The 15,208-nt window shown below is 42.5% G+C and overlaps 1 protein-coding gene across 4 annotated transcripts in view; it reads right to left on the minus strand.

The window, feature by feature from the left end:
* LPAR1 (lysophosphatidic acid receptor 1) overlaps window positions 1–15,208 on the minus strand; it is a 161,728-nt gene that overhangs the window by 47,880 nt on the left and 98,640 nt on the right. For all 4 annotated transcript variants that reach the window (XM_088461270.1, XM_088461272.1, XM_088461273.1 and 1 more), the window contains exon 3: window positions 3,288–4,035. In XM_088461270.1, coding sequence (XP_088317396.1) covers window positions 3,288–4,035 — 748 coding nt within the window. The remainder of the gene's footprint in view (window positions 1–3,287; window positions 4,036–15,208) is intronic.

Consider the following 15,208-nt stretch of genomic DNA (forward strand, 5'->3'; position numbering starts at 1 on the left):
CTATGACATTACTTATTTATAATATACACACTCTGGTAGAAATAAACAACCTCTACAGGATATAGGGGGAGACGCACTAAGCCTTGGAGATTGAGAAAGTGGAGAGTGATAAAGTACCAACCAATCTGCTCCTATCATTTTTTAAACACAGTTTATAAACTTAGTGCATCTCTCCCCCCCATCTTAAATACTTCAGCCAATTTAAGGCACAGTTTTACTTGTTGGATCTAACAGATTATAAATATAAAACAATGGATGTATAATACGCAAATGCTTGGGTAACCTGTTAGTCCGTATTCAGTAACGCCTCCTAGTTCACAGCTTCTGAATGTTTCCTTCTAATCTTTTGTGCCCCACTTTCCCGCATTACTATTCTAGCTCAGAAATATTTGTATATACACTTCATGTCAGATCTCCCCACAGTTTTTAAAAAATGTGACGACCGTTCCAAAACTATTATTTTGTTCATTTATTTATTTAATGGTTGATATTGAAATAAGTGGCTGCTGTATCAAGCAGTGAAAAGAGTGGAGAATAATACCTGTGGAGAAGTTGCCCATAGCAACCAATCAGCATCTATCATTTTATAGAATGTATTTAACAAATGCTACCTCATAGCTTTTTGGTTGCCATCGGCAACTTCTCCACTCTTTTCACTGCTTGATACATCAATCCCTGAGTTTTGGAACATTATGATGAAATATTCAAACTAGTTTTAGTTGTACTTCTTCCTTCCATCTGAACAAAATCAGTCTATTTTACACAGATAATGAAATAGGAAAAAAATAATTAAAGGCTAGAACTGTATTTCATCTATGGAAGTTAAATGCAGATCTCATTTATGGTGTTGGGTCAAATCTCAGGTGCAAGCCATGCAGATATATCGCATTCCTGTTTACAAAGTATAAGTCAGGTCCTAAGTATCCTAATGTTTAACTCACAGCTATAAGAGGGATCACAATCCGGATGGCTGTTGAACATTGGAAAACATTAAAAATATATATTATTATTATTATTGGTATTGCAAGTTACCCATTGCATTATAGCAGTCCTGACTATAGACAAGATGGTCCATTGCTGCGTAAACTGTGGTAAATACAAATACAACCCATACAGAGCTACAGATGTGTCCTCATACATCTAGCATCAGTACGCCATGCGGCGCAAGATGCCTGGCACGAGTGTGCCGGCAGGTCCTGTGCAACTCTTCTAGTGTCAGTCATCTTTTTTGTCGAAAATGCATATTACAGTAGTTGCAATACGATGTGACTAGGACACACCATGAGCCTGCACGGATTCATATGATTGGTGTGGAATAAAGCAGCGGCCGCTACAATGTAGCACTTAATATGCAGAGTCAGAGACTCAGACGCACAGATATACAAGTGTCACATCTAAAATTAATCACATTTGCGGCAATAGAGACATCCAGCGCTAGCAGAGTCACACAGGAGCTGGCATGCTGAGAGGGGCTGTTTGGCGTGAATGCAGCAATGATGTATGTGGAGACATCTGTATCAGTAGGGTTATAAGAAGCCAAAAAGCCTCTCAATGTAATAAAATACAACAACATTCATATGTTCCCTATCATGAAATAACATTACTTTCCAAAACAGAATTAGGGATTTAATCCTGAGGAAAACATTATACATGAATATCTTTGCTTTCTATGGGGTCTATTCATTACCACTTCATTTCTACAAAAGCCGGTGAAAATAAACCTTTTTTACATACTTTTGTATAAATTAAGTTTTTGGGCCATGTATAATAAAGGTAATGCAGGAGATAGCACAGATATATCCTGCTTACCTTTATCTCCCGATGTGGCCCGCTGTCTCATACATAGTATGGGGACCTAAATTCATCAAGCTCCAAAAATACAATATTTTTGGAGCTTAACTGTGGGAGCATTTGCCTTGGGAAGGAGGCCCGGGTTGCAAAGAGGGATACTTTTGGATCCCTCCGCCCAGGGGCATTTCTAGAGACGAGGGGGCCCGTGTGTAGTCTCCGGCATGGGCCCCCTCCTCTCTGCCCGGCGGCGCACTGAGCTGTGCGCGGCCAGCGCCGAAGTTATGGACTCTGGGCACTAGAGTGTGCCCAAAGTCTATAGTGTCTGCGCAGGTCACCGGGAAAATGGCCGCGGCACATACTGCACATGTACTGCACATGCGCAAACGACAGGAAAATGGCCTGCCGCAACCATTTTCCAGTTGATTTACAGCGCCAGACTCCCACGCCAACGTGGGACTCCGCAGAGGTAAGATTATGGTTGCAGTGTGTGCGGTGCGGGGCCCCCCTGGATCCAAGGGCCCGTGTTCCCAGCACACCCTGCACCCATTATAGATACGTCCCTGTCTGGCTCCTTCTGCGCCTCTAGTTCATGCAGGTGCACTAGCAGTGCCAAGTCCTATAGGAGCAGTGAAAACATTCGGGGAGACAGCTAATTTTTGGAACAGCTGTTTCCGCGCCGGAGCAATGATGAATTGCTCGGGTGCTGGCCAAGTGTAGGACTGTTAATTATCGGGGTATAATGCAGGGTAAAAAGAACACAGTGCACACTCTACATATTAGAATGGGCACTATGATAGGCAAGTCCTGGATAAATTGACATAATGTGTTAGTATTAGGGATGTTAGGGACCCATTTTATGGGGTTCACCTTGAAGTGGTGGATGGGCAAACAAATTTGGCCAAACTTGTACTAAGAACCTCACTTATACTCCATTTTAATTGTAGAGTTTATCAGGATTATTTTTACTATCATTGTTCTTAGTACTTAGAGTGTGCACTGTGTTCTTTCTCCCCTGCATTGTACTACATATGTCAGCATGGCAGCAGCTCTTATTATGTTTAAAATTAGGGTGTGCAGTCCAAGTCCCCTCCCCCTTTCCAATTATAGGGGTACCATTTATAGGGGTATGTCTGGACCCTGATAATTAACGTAATGAATAGTCTGCTATATACTCAAAAGTGCTTGTTTAATAGCCTAGATACACTTTGATGCGGTGAGAAATCACCCAACTTGTAGACAGCATTTCAATCCTATTGAAACTCATCAGAGCAAGATATAGGCCAGTGTCTTCTGAAACGCAAGATGTAAACATGTACTCATGAAGATCAACCATAATCAGTAGGATGAGATCAACTTAAAAAGGAGCCAAGCAGGTTTTTTGGATGTACAGGTAACAGCACCTCAAATCTCTCCACAGCTGATGCGAGTTTGTGGACTAACTCGTTTTTTTTTTCTTAACACAAATGTGATAACATGTATAAATGTAAATCACTTACCTAGAACAATGGCAACAGTTTTCAGAAGGTTCATCATAGTGTCACGGTTTCTCCTGGGACCAGAACTGTGCCTTGACATTCTCATAGTCCTCTGCCTGACGTACACAAATATATGTGCATAGAGAACTACCATCACCACAAATGTAACCAAGTTGAAAATGGCCCAGAAAACCAAGTAGGAATCGCTGTAGAGTGGAGCCATGCTGGAGCAGTGCTCAAGGTCGCAGATACAATTCCATCCAACGCTTGGTATTGCCCCCATCACAATAGCCATAGTCCAGATGACTACTATCACCACCACCACTCTTCTGTTGCTCATTCTGGTGTGCAGCTGCATTCTGAATACTGTAATGTGCCTTTCTATGGCGATTGCCAGCAAATTGGCTACAGAGGCGGTCAAGCTAGTGTCAATCAGACCCTGCCGAAGCAGCCACGTGCTCACAGTCAATCTTCTAGTGTTAGGACCAGTGTTAAACATTAGATAAAAGTAAGCTAGTCCTGCAAAGAAGTCTGCAGCAGCCAAATTTGCCATTAAGTAATAAATAGGAAAGTGGAAACGGCGGTTTACGTAAATAGCCACCATAACCAGTAAGTTGGCTAACATGATGAAAATACATACAGTGATGCCAAGTCCCATCACCAGCTTGTTGACAGTGTGCCATTCCGTGGCAAGGGGTTTCCCACTCCGGTTGTAGAAAAAGGTTATTGTTTCATTGTAGTAGCACTGGGGTTCACTCACTGAGGAAGTCTGTTAAAATAATAAAAACAGTCAGATTATAAATTAAAGTCAAGCTTCCATATAACAGTACTTTACATAAATATATATATATATATATATATATATATATATATATATATATTATCAGTGTAGCATAATTCCTTAAATCAAATAAAGGAGAACCTTTAGGGTCATTGTATTAACTTTCTCCATCTGACAGTACAGTACCTGAATAGGGGGGGAGCTTCTAATTTAGGTCAATACTAGAATCATTTTCTTTGACAGGTGCGGAGGCCACATATACTCTCACTTCACTGGGAGATAAATAACACCATTTCATATCGGTAGAATCTCAAACATACGCTTCATAATTATAGTGTGGGCAAAACCATACCAGTCTTTTCAGTAACACTCAGGGCCGGCCCTAGGCATAGGCCTAAGGGTATCCCAAGCCTAGGGCCAGATGTAATTTCTTTTTTAATCTTTGAGCTGCTCAGGTCCGGCAATCTGAGGCAGCCAGGAGGGAGGGAGAGATCAGGAGGTTGCAGCAGCAGCAGAACACACTGACTCACACAGGCAGGAAGTGTTTTTAGTTTCACTTTCAGCCTGTGTGTGTGAGGCTGATGCGAGCTACTGCAGAGTAAGGAGGAGAAGCCAGGCAACACCCGCAGAGCTGCTGACCAATCCGGATCCTCTACACAGGATAAAGGTAAGAGCTGGATGAGGGGAGGCAGATACATTTGGGGAGCGGAGGCTGATGGCACTACTATGGGAGGGGGAGACAAAGACATGGGGAGTAGGAGCTCAGGGAGCTGATGATACTGCTATGGGGGAGGGGGAGACATACATATAGGGAGTAGGGGCTCAGGGAGCTGATGATATTGCTATGGGGGAGAGGGAGATATATACATATGGAGAGTGGGGGCTGATAGCACTGCTGTGGGAGGGTGAGACAAAGAAATGGGGATTAGGGGGTCAGGGAGCTAATGATACTGCTATGGGGAGGGGGAGGCAGATATATGTGGGGGCTGATGACACGGTTATGGGAGGGAGGCAGGGACATGGGTGTGTGGGAGCTCAGGGCTGAGGACACTGCTATAAGGGGAGGGCAGAAGGCAGAAACACATGGGGAGTGGGCTCAGGGTGTTTATGACACTGCTTTGGGGGGAGGGGGAGAGATATTGGAAGTGGGGCCCAGGGGGATAGGACACTGCATGCAGGTGCACTAGCAGGGATAGGGATAGGACACTGCTATAGGCATCTGTGGACTCCATCATCCACATTGGTAAGAAGGGTCCCAGTGTGTGCACTAGTGATGATGATGGTCACCGGCATAGAAGGGGGTAGGAAGTAACAACAAGGTACTACCATTCTACTGAGATGTGCTACAACAGCCTACATGGATGTCCTGTAAACATATATGCAGCAGGTGGGGTGTGTGGGTATACCTGTACTATGAGAGATGGGTGCCGACTGTGCTGTGCTGGCTGAGGGGTGATGGGTGCTGTGGTGTGTTGCTGGGTGAAGGGTAATGGGTGCTGTGCTGGGAGAGGTGTTGGTGAGGCGTGCTGTGCTAAGTGAGGGGTGCTGAGCGCTGTGTTGGGTGACGGGTGCTGTGCAGTGAGGGAAGAGGAGTGCTGCGTGGGTAGAATTTGCCCTATAGAATGGCTTCTGTGGTGGGGCTATAAGGAACTTGATCCTAAAACCTGTCCCTTTTTTCTTTAGTTAAAGAAGTGTGCTGCAAGGGGAGAAACTGGGATTTTATGCAGGGGGCACCAGAGAAAATCTTGCCTAGGGCACCAAATTGGTTAGGGCCGGCTCTGGTAATACTCCCACTTCCAGCATCATCATAACCACAACAGAAACCTACCTCAGAAATACTGAGCAAGTAGAAGCTAGGACAAACCAAGGTGAGGGGCAAAGCGATTGGGATACTTCCAAAGACTTGTTTAAAATAACTAGTAATATTCTGTGAAGCATAAGAGGGTGTAAATCATTCCTTAGAATATGGCATAGATGAATATGTCTATTCTGATGTGTTAAGATGACTCACGTGTAGTACAAATGAAACAGATGAACTGATGCACAAATAGTTGATGGAAATAAGTGCCAGGTCATTGGATAGTGAATAAGTTATTATGCATTTAGCCTATTAGGCATTTGAGAGCTGGGTCCTTGAGGCAGCCCGACCCTGGAGCAGTAACACTCCCTGCACCTACTATAGCTAGGCCCCCTTACTATATACTTACAGAGAAGGATCTGCATTGATGTACGCTCAATAAAGATTTTCTGGAACCTAAGAGCTGACATTCTCTTCCCCATTCATCTAATTATTAGTATGTATGTATGTATGTATGTATGTATGTATGTATGTATTTAGCACCATATTAGGCAATGCTATACAGGGAATATTTCTATAATTCACATCAGTAGCTGCCCTACTGAAGGAAACCATATATATTGTCTACCCACCAAACACTTTTTACAGCAACCATTTTATCTATAGTGCATATATAGTTTTGGACTGTGAGAGTAAACCTGAGCACCCTGAGGAAACACATATGAGCGGGTTGGGTACGTGATCCCGGCACACAGAATGCTGATGCTTGCAATACTGATGCCAGAATCCCAACAGTTGAAATGCTGACACCTGCAGATAAGTAAACTAACCCTAACCCTAACCCTACACCTAACCCACCTTTCCTGATGCCCAGCCCTAACCCTCCCCCGCAGCTTAACCCTAACCCTCCCCTCCCGTAGCCTAACCCTCCCCCTAGAGCCTACCCTAACCTCAAACCCTAACACTTACCTTTGTGATCACGGCCTGTTGGGTTGGCGAACCGTGCTTCTGACCCTTGTCGAGATTCTGGTATCGGTATTGCTGCATCACCATACAAACGTGTAAATCATAAAACTCCACACAGTGTTGAGACTACCAATATGCATTGAGACAGCAATGGTAACACTACTATGCCACTAGTAAAGTATGTACATCTGCTGATTATATGGAGTGTATGTTCATGACCCCAACACCCACAAAACTGTGGAAGCTGGTAATATAGGACTTGCTCCTTTGGCATAATTTACAGTAATAAAAAATTTAAATATATTTTTTAAAAGTACTTAATGCTAAGTTATAAATAAAAGAACTAACATGGTTCAGTGTAACGGTGAGAGACAAATTTCAATCAACATTTTTACATTTTCTTGTGAAAACCATAGTTACTACAACAGAGTAAATCATTATAAAATAAATCATACTGCAAAATTACCCTGGAGAAGGCAGAAAACTGGGAATTTGTTCTTATTGTGCATCCAGTCAGTAAGGTAGACAAACATAAGATAAAAAGATTAAAAGATAAAAAAAAAAAAAGACCTCACAAAAACAAACAAACTTTCTTCTCTGCTTAAAAAAACAGAAGGCTTATAATTAAATTAATGTAAATCTCTAAGAAAATAAATAAATAAAAGGTAGCTCATTTTACCCAAACAACCCAATTTACTATCACATTCAACTGATGAACGGATTTAGTTAGGAGTTGAATGACGCTTCTCTGCATACCCATAGCTACAAACAAACCACAACACTGGAATCTTGTTCTGAAAAGAAAATACAAGTATCAAACTTGTAGAAATATAAAAGAAATAGTTTCTTACCAGAATAAGCGAAGCACACGTCTATTAGCATATTGTAACTGATATACTACAGCCCAACAGATTGGAAGGTACTGTATGCACTGGATAAAAACTAGAGATGTGCGCCAGACCATTTTTGCTGGAGTTGGACTTAACTCTGATTCGTCGTCCGGATTTGGATTTGCCAAACCGCTGTGACTAGTTTTGGATTTTTTACAAAAATTAACAAAAAAAGCTAAAATTACATAAATTTGGCCTTTTTTTTCCCTAGAGTATTATTAACCTCAATAACATTAATTTACAGTCATTCTAGACCACCTCACAGCTTATAATATTGTTTTCACCATTATTGGCCAAAGGCTGCAGTGACTGGCTGGTTACTAAGCAACAGAGCAGCGACACAGACACCGCAGTTTAAAGCACATCTATGAAACATTGCCACACAGCAGTGGTAGAAATGAAAGGTAGTGCAAGATGGAATTGTCCTTGGGTCCTCCCACCCACCCAGTGGGGTACGGCCAGCAGAGTCACAGTACTTGTATACACAGTGGGCTACGGCCCAAAGAGTCACAGTGCTTGTAGATACAGACGGCCCAAAGAGTCACAGTACTTATATACACAGAGGGCTACGATCCATTGAGTCACCGTGCTTGTATAAACAGAGGGCTAGGCCCAAGGAGTCACAGTGCTTGTATAAACAGAGGGCTAGGCCCAAGTAGTCACAGTGCTTGTATAAAAAGAGGGATAGGCCCAAGTAGTCACAGTGCTTGTATATAGTATACAGCACAACAAAACCCTTTTTTTAAAAGTGTTTTTCAAATATTATTTTACTTTTTTTTACACTCGAGAAGATGGGCATGAATACAGCGCAGCATACATCAGCATGCCTTGTACACACAGCCACTTGTGAGTCTGGACACAACCACTTTAATCAGCAGAGTGTAGTGCAGCATACATCAGCATGCCGTGCAGTGTGCCCCCCTATACACAGTCACTTAACAGCACAGTCACTTGTGAGTCTGGAAGTAAAAAGTATGGCGGTCACTCACATCAGCTTAATGATATAGCACATATTGCGCCTCGGACGTCAAACCCTTAATGTTAGGGATGCCGGTATAGAGGAGCCTTGACGTTAGCCCGGCGCTTAATCATATATTTGCAAATGTATGCAACTAATACCTCTGAATTTCTATTATTATGTAGGATTCAAGAATTTTTGTTGATATTGCTGCAGTGTGCTGGAGGGAATATTCCTTTTTTACTTGTGAGTCTGGAGTCTGGATACAGGCTACAGCCACTTTAATCAGCAGAGTAGCGCAGCATACATCAGCGTGCAGTGTTCCCCCTACAGTCACTTTTCCAGCACAGCTACTCTGGACACAGCCACTTTAACATATGCAGAGAGCAAGGCACCTTGCGAGAATCCATCGTCAAGATGATGACGTTCGGCCTGGAAGTGGGATCAGAGTCAGACGGGAACACCCGAGCCTTGACTCAGGTGGACTCGGATCCCCGATGTTTGGAGCTACAGAATCCGAACCGCTCATCTCTAGTAAAAACTAAACATTTCATTACCAGTATGAGATGAGTTAGTTAGCTGAATTTTATCTAGAAATAAATAGCATCTGACACTAATTCAGAGTTTCTGATGATTGGTAACCAGGTAAAAAAAAATGGGTTGTTCCTTTAATTCTTTCTTTCAAATCTTTGCAGAACATCAATATTTATCATTTTAATGAACTAAATTAAATAACAGCGCGTGATATTTCAGTAAAAATACAATATTCAATTTGCAGACTACCTCAAAAAGAATATATGGATAAAATGTATTTTTAATTCAAAGCCATGTGTCAATAAACGGATTCCAATTTATTACACGGACAAATGAGTTTCAGCTGAAAGTTACCAAACTCCATTTACGTGATGATCAGATGGACAGACCCTGATTACTTACAGAAATTAACACAAACTAGAAATGACATTTTCTTACATGTTTTTCCACTGTTCTCTAGGCTATCTTGCCTGTCTGTCGCTGGATTTGTAATCCAAAAGATACATCAGGTCTAGGGGACTATTCAGCAATAGTGATGATGTTGCCCAGATTATTATCGGGCAACATCGTCACGATTTTTTATCAATTAGAAATATTCGTGGCTGCTATTCAGCATTATTTTGAGCAGGGACAGCGGTTGCCGTAACACGCTGTCCCTGCAATGTTACAAAAGGCATAAATATACATGTATACAGGCCAATATAAAGCCTGTGTACACGTGTCACTCAATTTCAGCAGGTTTAACAGGCTCTAGAGGGACTTACCTGTCCGGGGTCACTGCAAACCAGGGATGGAGACTGGGCGGTGTTACACAATGCTGCAGGGACTTATGGGAAAATTTCCCTCTGTCCCTGCAGTTTGAGGAATTTAATGTAATTTCTTCAAATAATGCCATTCTGAGATGGTATTATAGAAAGTAAGGATTATTCGAGTAATTTAACACTTCTTGCTTTGATGAATAGCGATCTGTAGAGATAGATGGCTGATCCCTACAGTGCAAGTAGTGTATTAACACAAAAAATGCGGAAATTATGATTTCTGCATTTTTTATGTAAAAAAATCATTCCTGAATAGATCCCCTAAAGATTAACATTGGCTCCAACAAATTCAAAAAGGTAGATCTATTTAGTTCAGCAACATATGCATAGGAAGGTTTGTTATACAATTAAGATTGGCACGGTAAAATGTTGGTTCTCCTTTAACTCTACCAAGCTTTGTGGCTTATGGACAGGAGCGTATCTTCCTATTGGCCTGGATGGCCCTCACCAGGGGCACTGGTCGAGGGGGGCCGCTGTTGTCGCCCGCCGTCATTAGCAAATGATCTCCTCTTACCAGTGTCCTGCAGTCAGCCATCATTAGTAAATGATCCCTGGTCTCCTTCTGTCTCCTCTGCTCCATTGATTGCTAATGTGTATCAGGCTTCTTATATGACCCTTTATATCAGAAACATTTAAAATGAGAGAGGCTAAATATTTATTTTTTCGGAATATATATCTTCCCCCACAATACACACCACAAACCAATCACCACTCACTGATTCCCATATGTCAACCATGCAGGAAAAGAGTGCAAGCACCACATCAATCACAAGGCTCCATTCGCAAGGTAATTTGCATATATGCATATATGCCCACAATGCATCTTTTTTGCTATTGATGCCCTCTTTTCCTGTGTTGTTGACATATATAAATTAATAAACAGTGCTTTGCATGTACTAAATGTTATAACTGAAATATAAATATATATATATATATATATATATATATATTTATATCTCCCTATATCTACAGGCGTATAAATTAAGCTACCCCCAATATAGTGAATTTATCTTTTCCTTAGTTTGGGGGGTTGGTCATGGTCTTTGTAGGTTGTGGATACTCCCATGTTGGGAATAGGACATGAACCTTATGGACTATCTTTATTCTTATGTGGGAGATTGGAAAGGACCCATGTGGGTTGGCATCCCAGTGAATTATATGGTGGAGTGTAACTATCAGTTGTTAAAAAGCATTATGCAGTATAGACAGCCCAATTTGAATATATGTAAATTATTTTACCCATAATGCATTTTGTTTGTTTTTGATGCAATGTTTTCAAGCTTTTTCTGTATTTTTTTGCATAAATAAATTAATAAAATAGTGGTTTGCAATAGAGTAAGTTCTATAAAAGATATGTATATATATATATATTAACAGAGAATTTAAAAAAAAATCTCCCTATTTCTACAGGTGTGTGAATTAAAATACCCCCAGTGTGTGTTATTGTAGGGGGGCACCAGTCCCTTTGTTTACCAGGAGCGCACAGACCCCTAGATACACCCCTGCTTATGGAGTAAACATCTGGTTTTAAATTCAGGTTTTATGTTAAGCTTTTAACACTAGCAAAACTTTTCCAATCATTAATATATTTCACACAGTGCAAACTCAAAATTGTATTAACCACACTTCTGGAAAATAGTTCTATATCACTGAAAGTTGAAACCAAAGTAGAAAGAATGACAGAGAAGACAGAAAGTGATTCTTTGTTGTCTAGTAACCAAAGCTGCAACGTAAAAATGTCAGCTCTAGAGTCGTTTTTGTTAGGGTTTGTGTTCCTTATGTTTCCTGTACAAAGCGAACAAATGAATACTTTAATTTAGCTCCAAATGTCCTTTGTGATCAAACATGGTCTGTGGGGGACTCTAAAACAGTCACTTAAATAGAAGACTAGCAGGCAGAAAATACACAAAGTCTAGATGTGGACACTAAAAATACACAGGCAAGGAAGGTAGAAACCACCAGAGACTGGAATACTATGGGAAGCAGTTATTACCTTCTCCACAAGCTTTCAACACAAACCAAGAAAGGGTGGTTACTTTTTTTTTTTTAAACACATTAATTGTTAACATGTACACAAAAAGAAATGTGACAGTAGATGAGCAGGATAAATGTTAGCTTAGAGATGGATGCACACTAGCTCGCACACTTCCTCACCTTTTATTTACTCCACAAGTCTTGGGTTTGCACTAAAATAATGCAATTTTGTGGTTTTTTAAAGCGAAAGAAGAACAATACATTCATTTGAAAAGAATATTACTCACTAAGAATTAATAGATGACGGCCAATATATAGGCACCATTAAAAAGCATTACACTGCACTACTCTGTAGACAAACATAAAAACAGACTACAAATAATTCATGAGTTGGTCTTGAAGTTTATGTGGAGCACAGAAAAATTACATGAAATGAAACTGGCGAAATCAAACAAATAGAGTTGAGGTAACAGTTTGTAAAAGTACAAGCATAGATTTCATGTTACAGTGATTGGGCCTGATTCGCTGTATGCGGACACCTTTAGCGAATTTTAACATACTGCGCGTGTGTTGCTGGCTGCATACCCATCTTTGTGAATGCATGCACAATTCAGAGAGTATCTCTGGTGTTTCTATGTGGCAATTGGGCATCAATCGCATGCAAGAGAACCATTTTGTGGGTGTGTCGTATGCGCAGGGGCGCCGAGGGGGGGGGGAGCGGGTACAGTTTACCTGGGACCAGGCTTTCAGAGGGGCCTGGCGGGGGCCCGGGTCCGGTGATGCCCCCCCCTCATTTCCTCCCTCCTCCCTCCCTCCCTCTGCAGCAGCCCAGCACAGTGTTAGGGTTAGGGGGGGGGAGGGTTAGCTGTACTTACCTCCGCTGTCAGGATTTCCTCCCTTTGGCCAGCCGCTGTTGGGAATTGAACCGGCCCATTCCGTCTGGCAGCTGGATGCAAAGTGCAAACTAAAGGGCCACACCTCCCTTGCACACACTCTGCAGGTCCCACAATGCACAACCCCTTGCCCCCACTCTGCAGGTCCTACAATGCACAACCCCTTGCCCACACTCTGCAGGTCCCACAATGCACAACCCCTTGCCCACACTCTGCAGGTCCCACAATGCACAACCCCTTGCCCCCACTCTGCAGGTCCCACAATGCACAACCCCTTGCCCCCACTCTGCAGGTCCCACAATGCACAACACCTTGCCCCCACTCTGCAGGTCCCCACAATGCACAACCCCTTGCCCACACTCTGCAGGTCCCACAATGCACAACCCCTTGCCCACACTCTGCAGGTCCCACACAGCTGTTGGAGGGGGTAAAAGGAAAGCGAAAAGACAAAATTGCCTGGCAGGCCGCATATGAGCTGCATTTTGCTCACCCTTACTTTAATGCAACACTTGTATTTCTGAAAGTGAGCACAGTTTGCTTAAGCCATGGTTACCCAAACTCAGGCCCAGATTTATCAACAAGTGATATTCTTGTTCTCACTCGTTACTAATCTTAAATGGTTCTATAACCAATCAGCACCTGTCATACGTTTGAAAAATGACAGTTACAAGCTAATTGGTTAGAGCACCATTTAAGATTAGTAATGAGTGATAACAAGAATATCACTTGTTAATAAATCTGGGCTTCTGTCCTCAAGGCACCCTAACAGTCCAGGTTTTAAGGATATCTATGCATGTGCACAGATGGTATATTCAAACTGACTGAGGCAATAATTAAGTCACCTGTGCTTAAGCTCATGTATCCTCAAAACCTGGACCATACTTGCAGACATTTTAATTTTCCTTTCCAGGAGGTAGCCCATAGAGGAAATGCAGCTGACCATTTAGGGGGTGGGGACAGGCTCTTTTCGCAATTAGACTCCGCTAAATGATGCAGTTGAGTCATTTTAGTCCAGCCCCCTACATATGGACTCTCAATTCCCAGTAATTGTCTCCTCATCCTGCCCACTTCACTAGGAAAAATCTGGAGTCTCCCGTAACTTCCGGCAGAGTAGGTAATTATGCCCTGGACTGTTATGATGAAGTATCAGTCATTTTGGTAACTGCAGTAACATTTAAATGCATTTGACAATATAAAAAATAATTATATTATTCATTTAATAAGCTATCAGCCAGTGTTCTTCCCACAAATTTTTTCCAGCCGGGTGGCATCCAAAAGTAGCCGGGTGGGGGCCTTCGCAATTATGTGCGCGCCGGGAAGAGGGGCAACTCCCTTACCAATCCAGCCCGACAGGTCTCAGGCTGCTTCTCCCAGTGGCTCTCAGTCAAAAGTGACCATTATACAGCGTCCCCTGTAGTTTTCTCCTTTATGCATTGCCCCCTGTAGTTTAAATTTGCCCCCTGCCTGAAGTAGAGCCCCCAGACTGGTCCCTTATGTAGTGCCCACAGACTGGCCCCTTATACAGTGCCTCCAGGCTTAAATAGTGTCCCTTATGCAGTGCCCCCAGGTTTAATAGTGTTCCTTATGCAGTGCCCCCAGGCTGGCCCCTTATGCAGTGCCCTCAGGTTTAATAGAGTCCCTTATGCAGTGCCCCCAGACTTAAATAGTACCCCCAGACTGGTCCTGGCCCCAGCTCAGCACTTACCTTTACTTGCTGGCCGCTGCCTCGCGCTGACTGGATCTAACTAGATCCAGCAGGCGTGCGGGCAGGCTCCTCACATCGCGGGTGCAGTCATGACGTCACCAGCGCAGTGCATCACTGGGAATGCTGGTCTCTGAAGCGATCGGAGGCTTCTTTAGCCTCCGGTCACTTCAGAGGCCAGCGTTCCACAGCGGGGGTCAGCGGGGAAAAGTGCCGGGCGGCAGGCTGTTTCTTCCGGGCAATACGCCCGCAGAAAACAGCCTGGGGAGAACACTATCAGTTATATCAGTTATATGATCTGATTTGTACACTTCCCCTTCTTACCACAGCACTGTTCCCCAATGACTTAATGGGGATATGATACTTATAAAGACCTAAAATTCAAGTTAGTTTACATGAAATAAAAAAAAAATATTTAGCACCCTATTGCAAAAATGCCTGCTAACAGAATATTATGGCTTATAGCCAGCAAAACATGAACAGAATGACAAATATGATCAATGAGACATTAGCATATTATATAATATTGGTAGCTCCATTATGAAAGACAGCTTGCATTTTAGATTTGGTGTTCCTTTTTTTTATTCTATCTAAAGTTAAGCAAGTTTTAGTTTCCTTAAACATATGA

The sequence above is a fragment of the Taudactylus pleione genome, unplaced genomic scaffold, assembly GCF_031769625.1.
Source record: "Taudactylus pleione unplaced genomic scaffold, aTauple2 ptg001032l, whole genome shotgun sequence".
In the NCBI taxonomy this organism is placed as follows: Eukaryota; Metazoa; Chordata; class Amphibia; order Anura; family Myobatrachidae; genus Taudactylus; species Taudactylus pleione.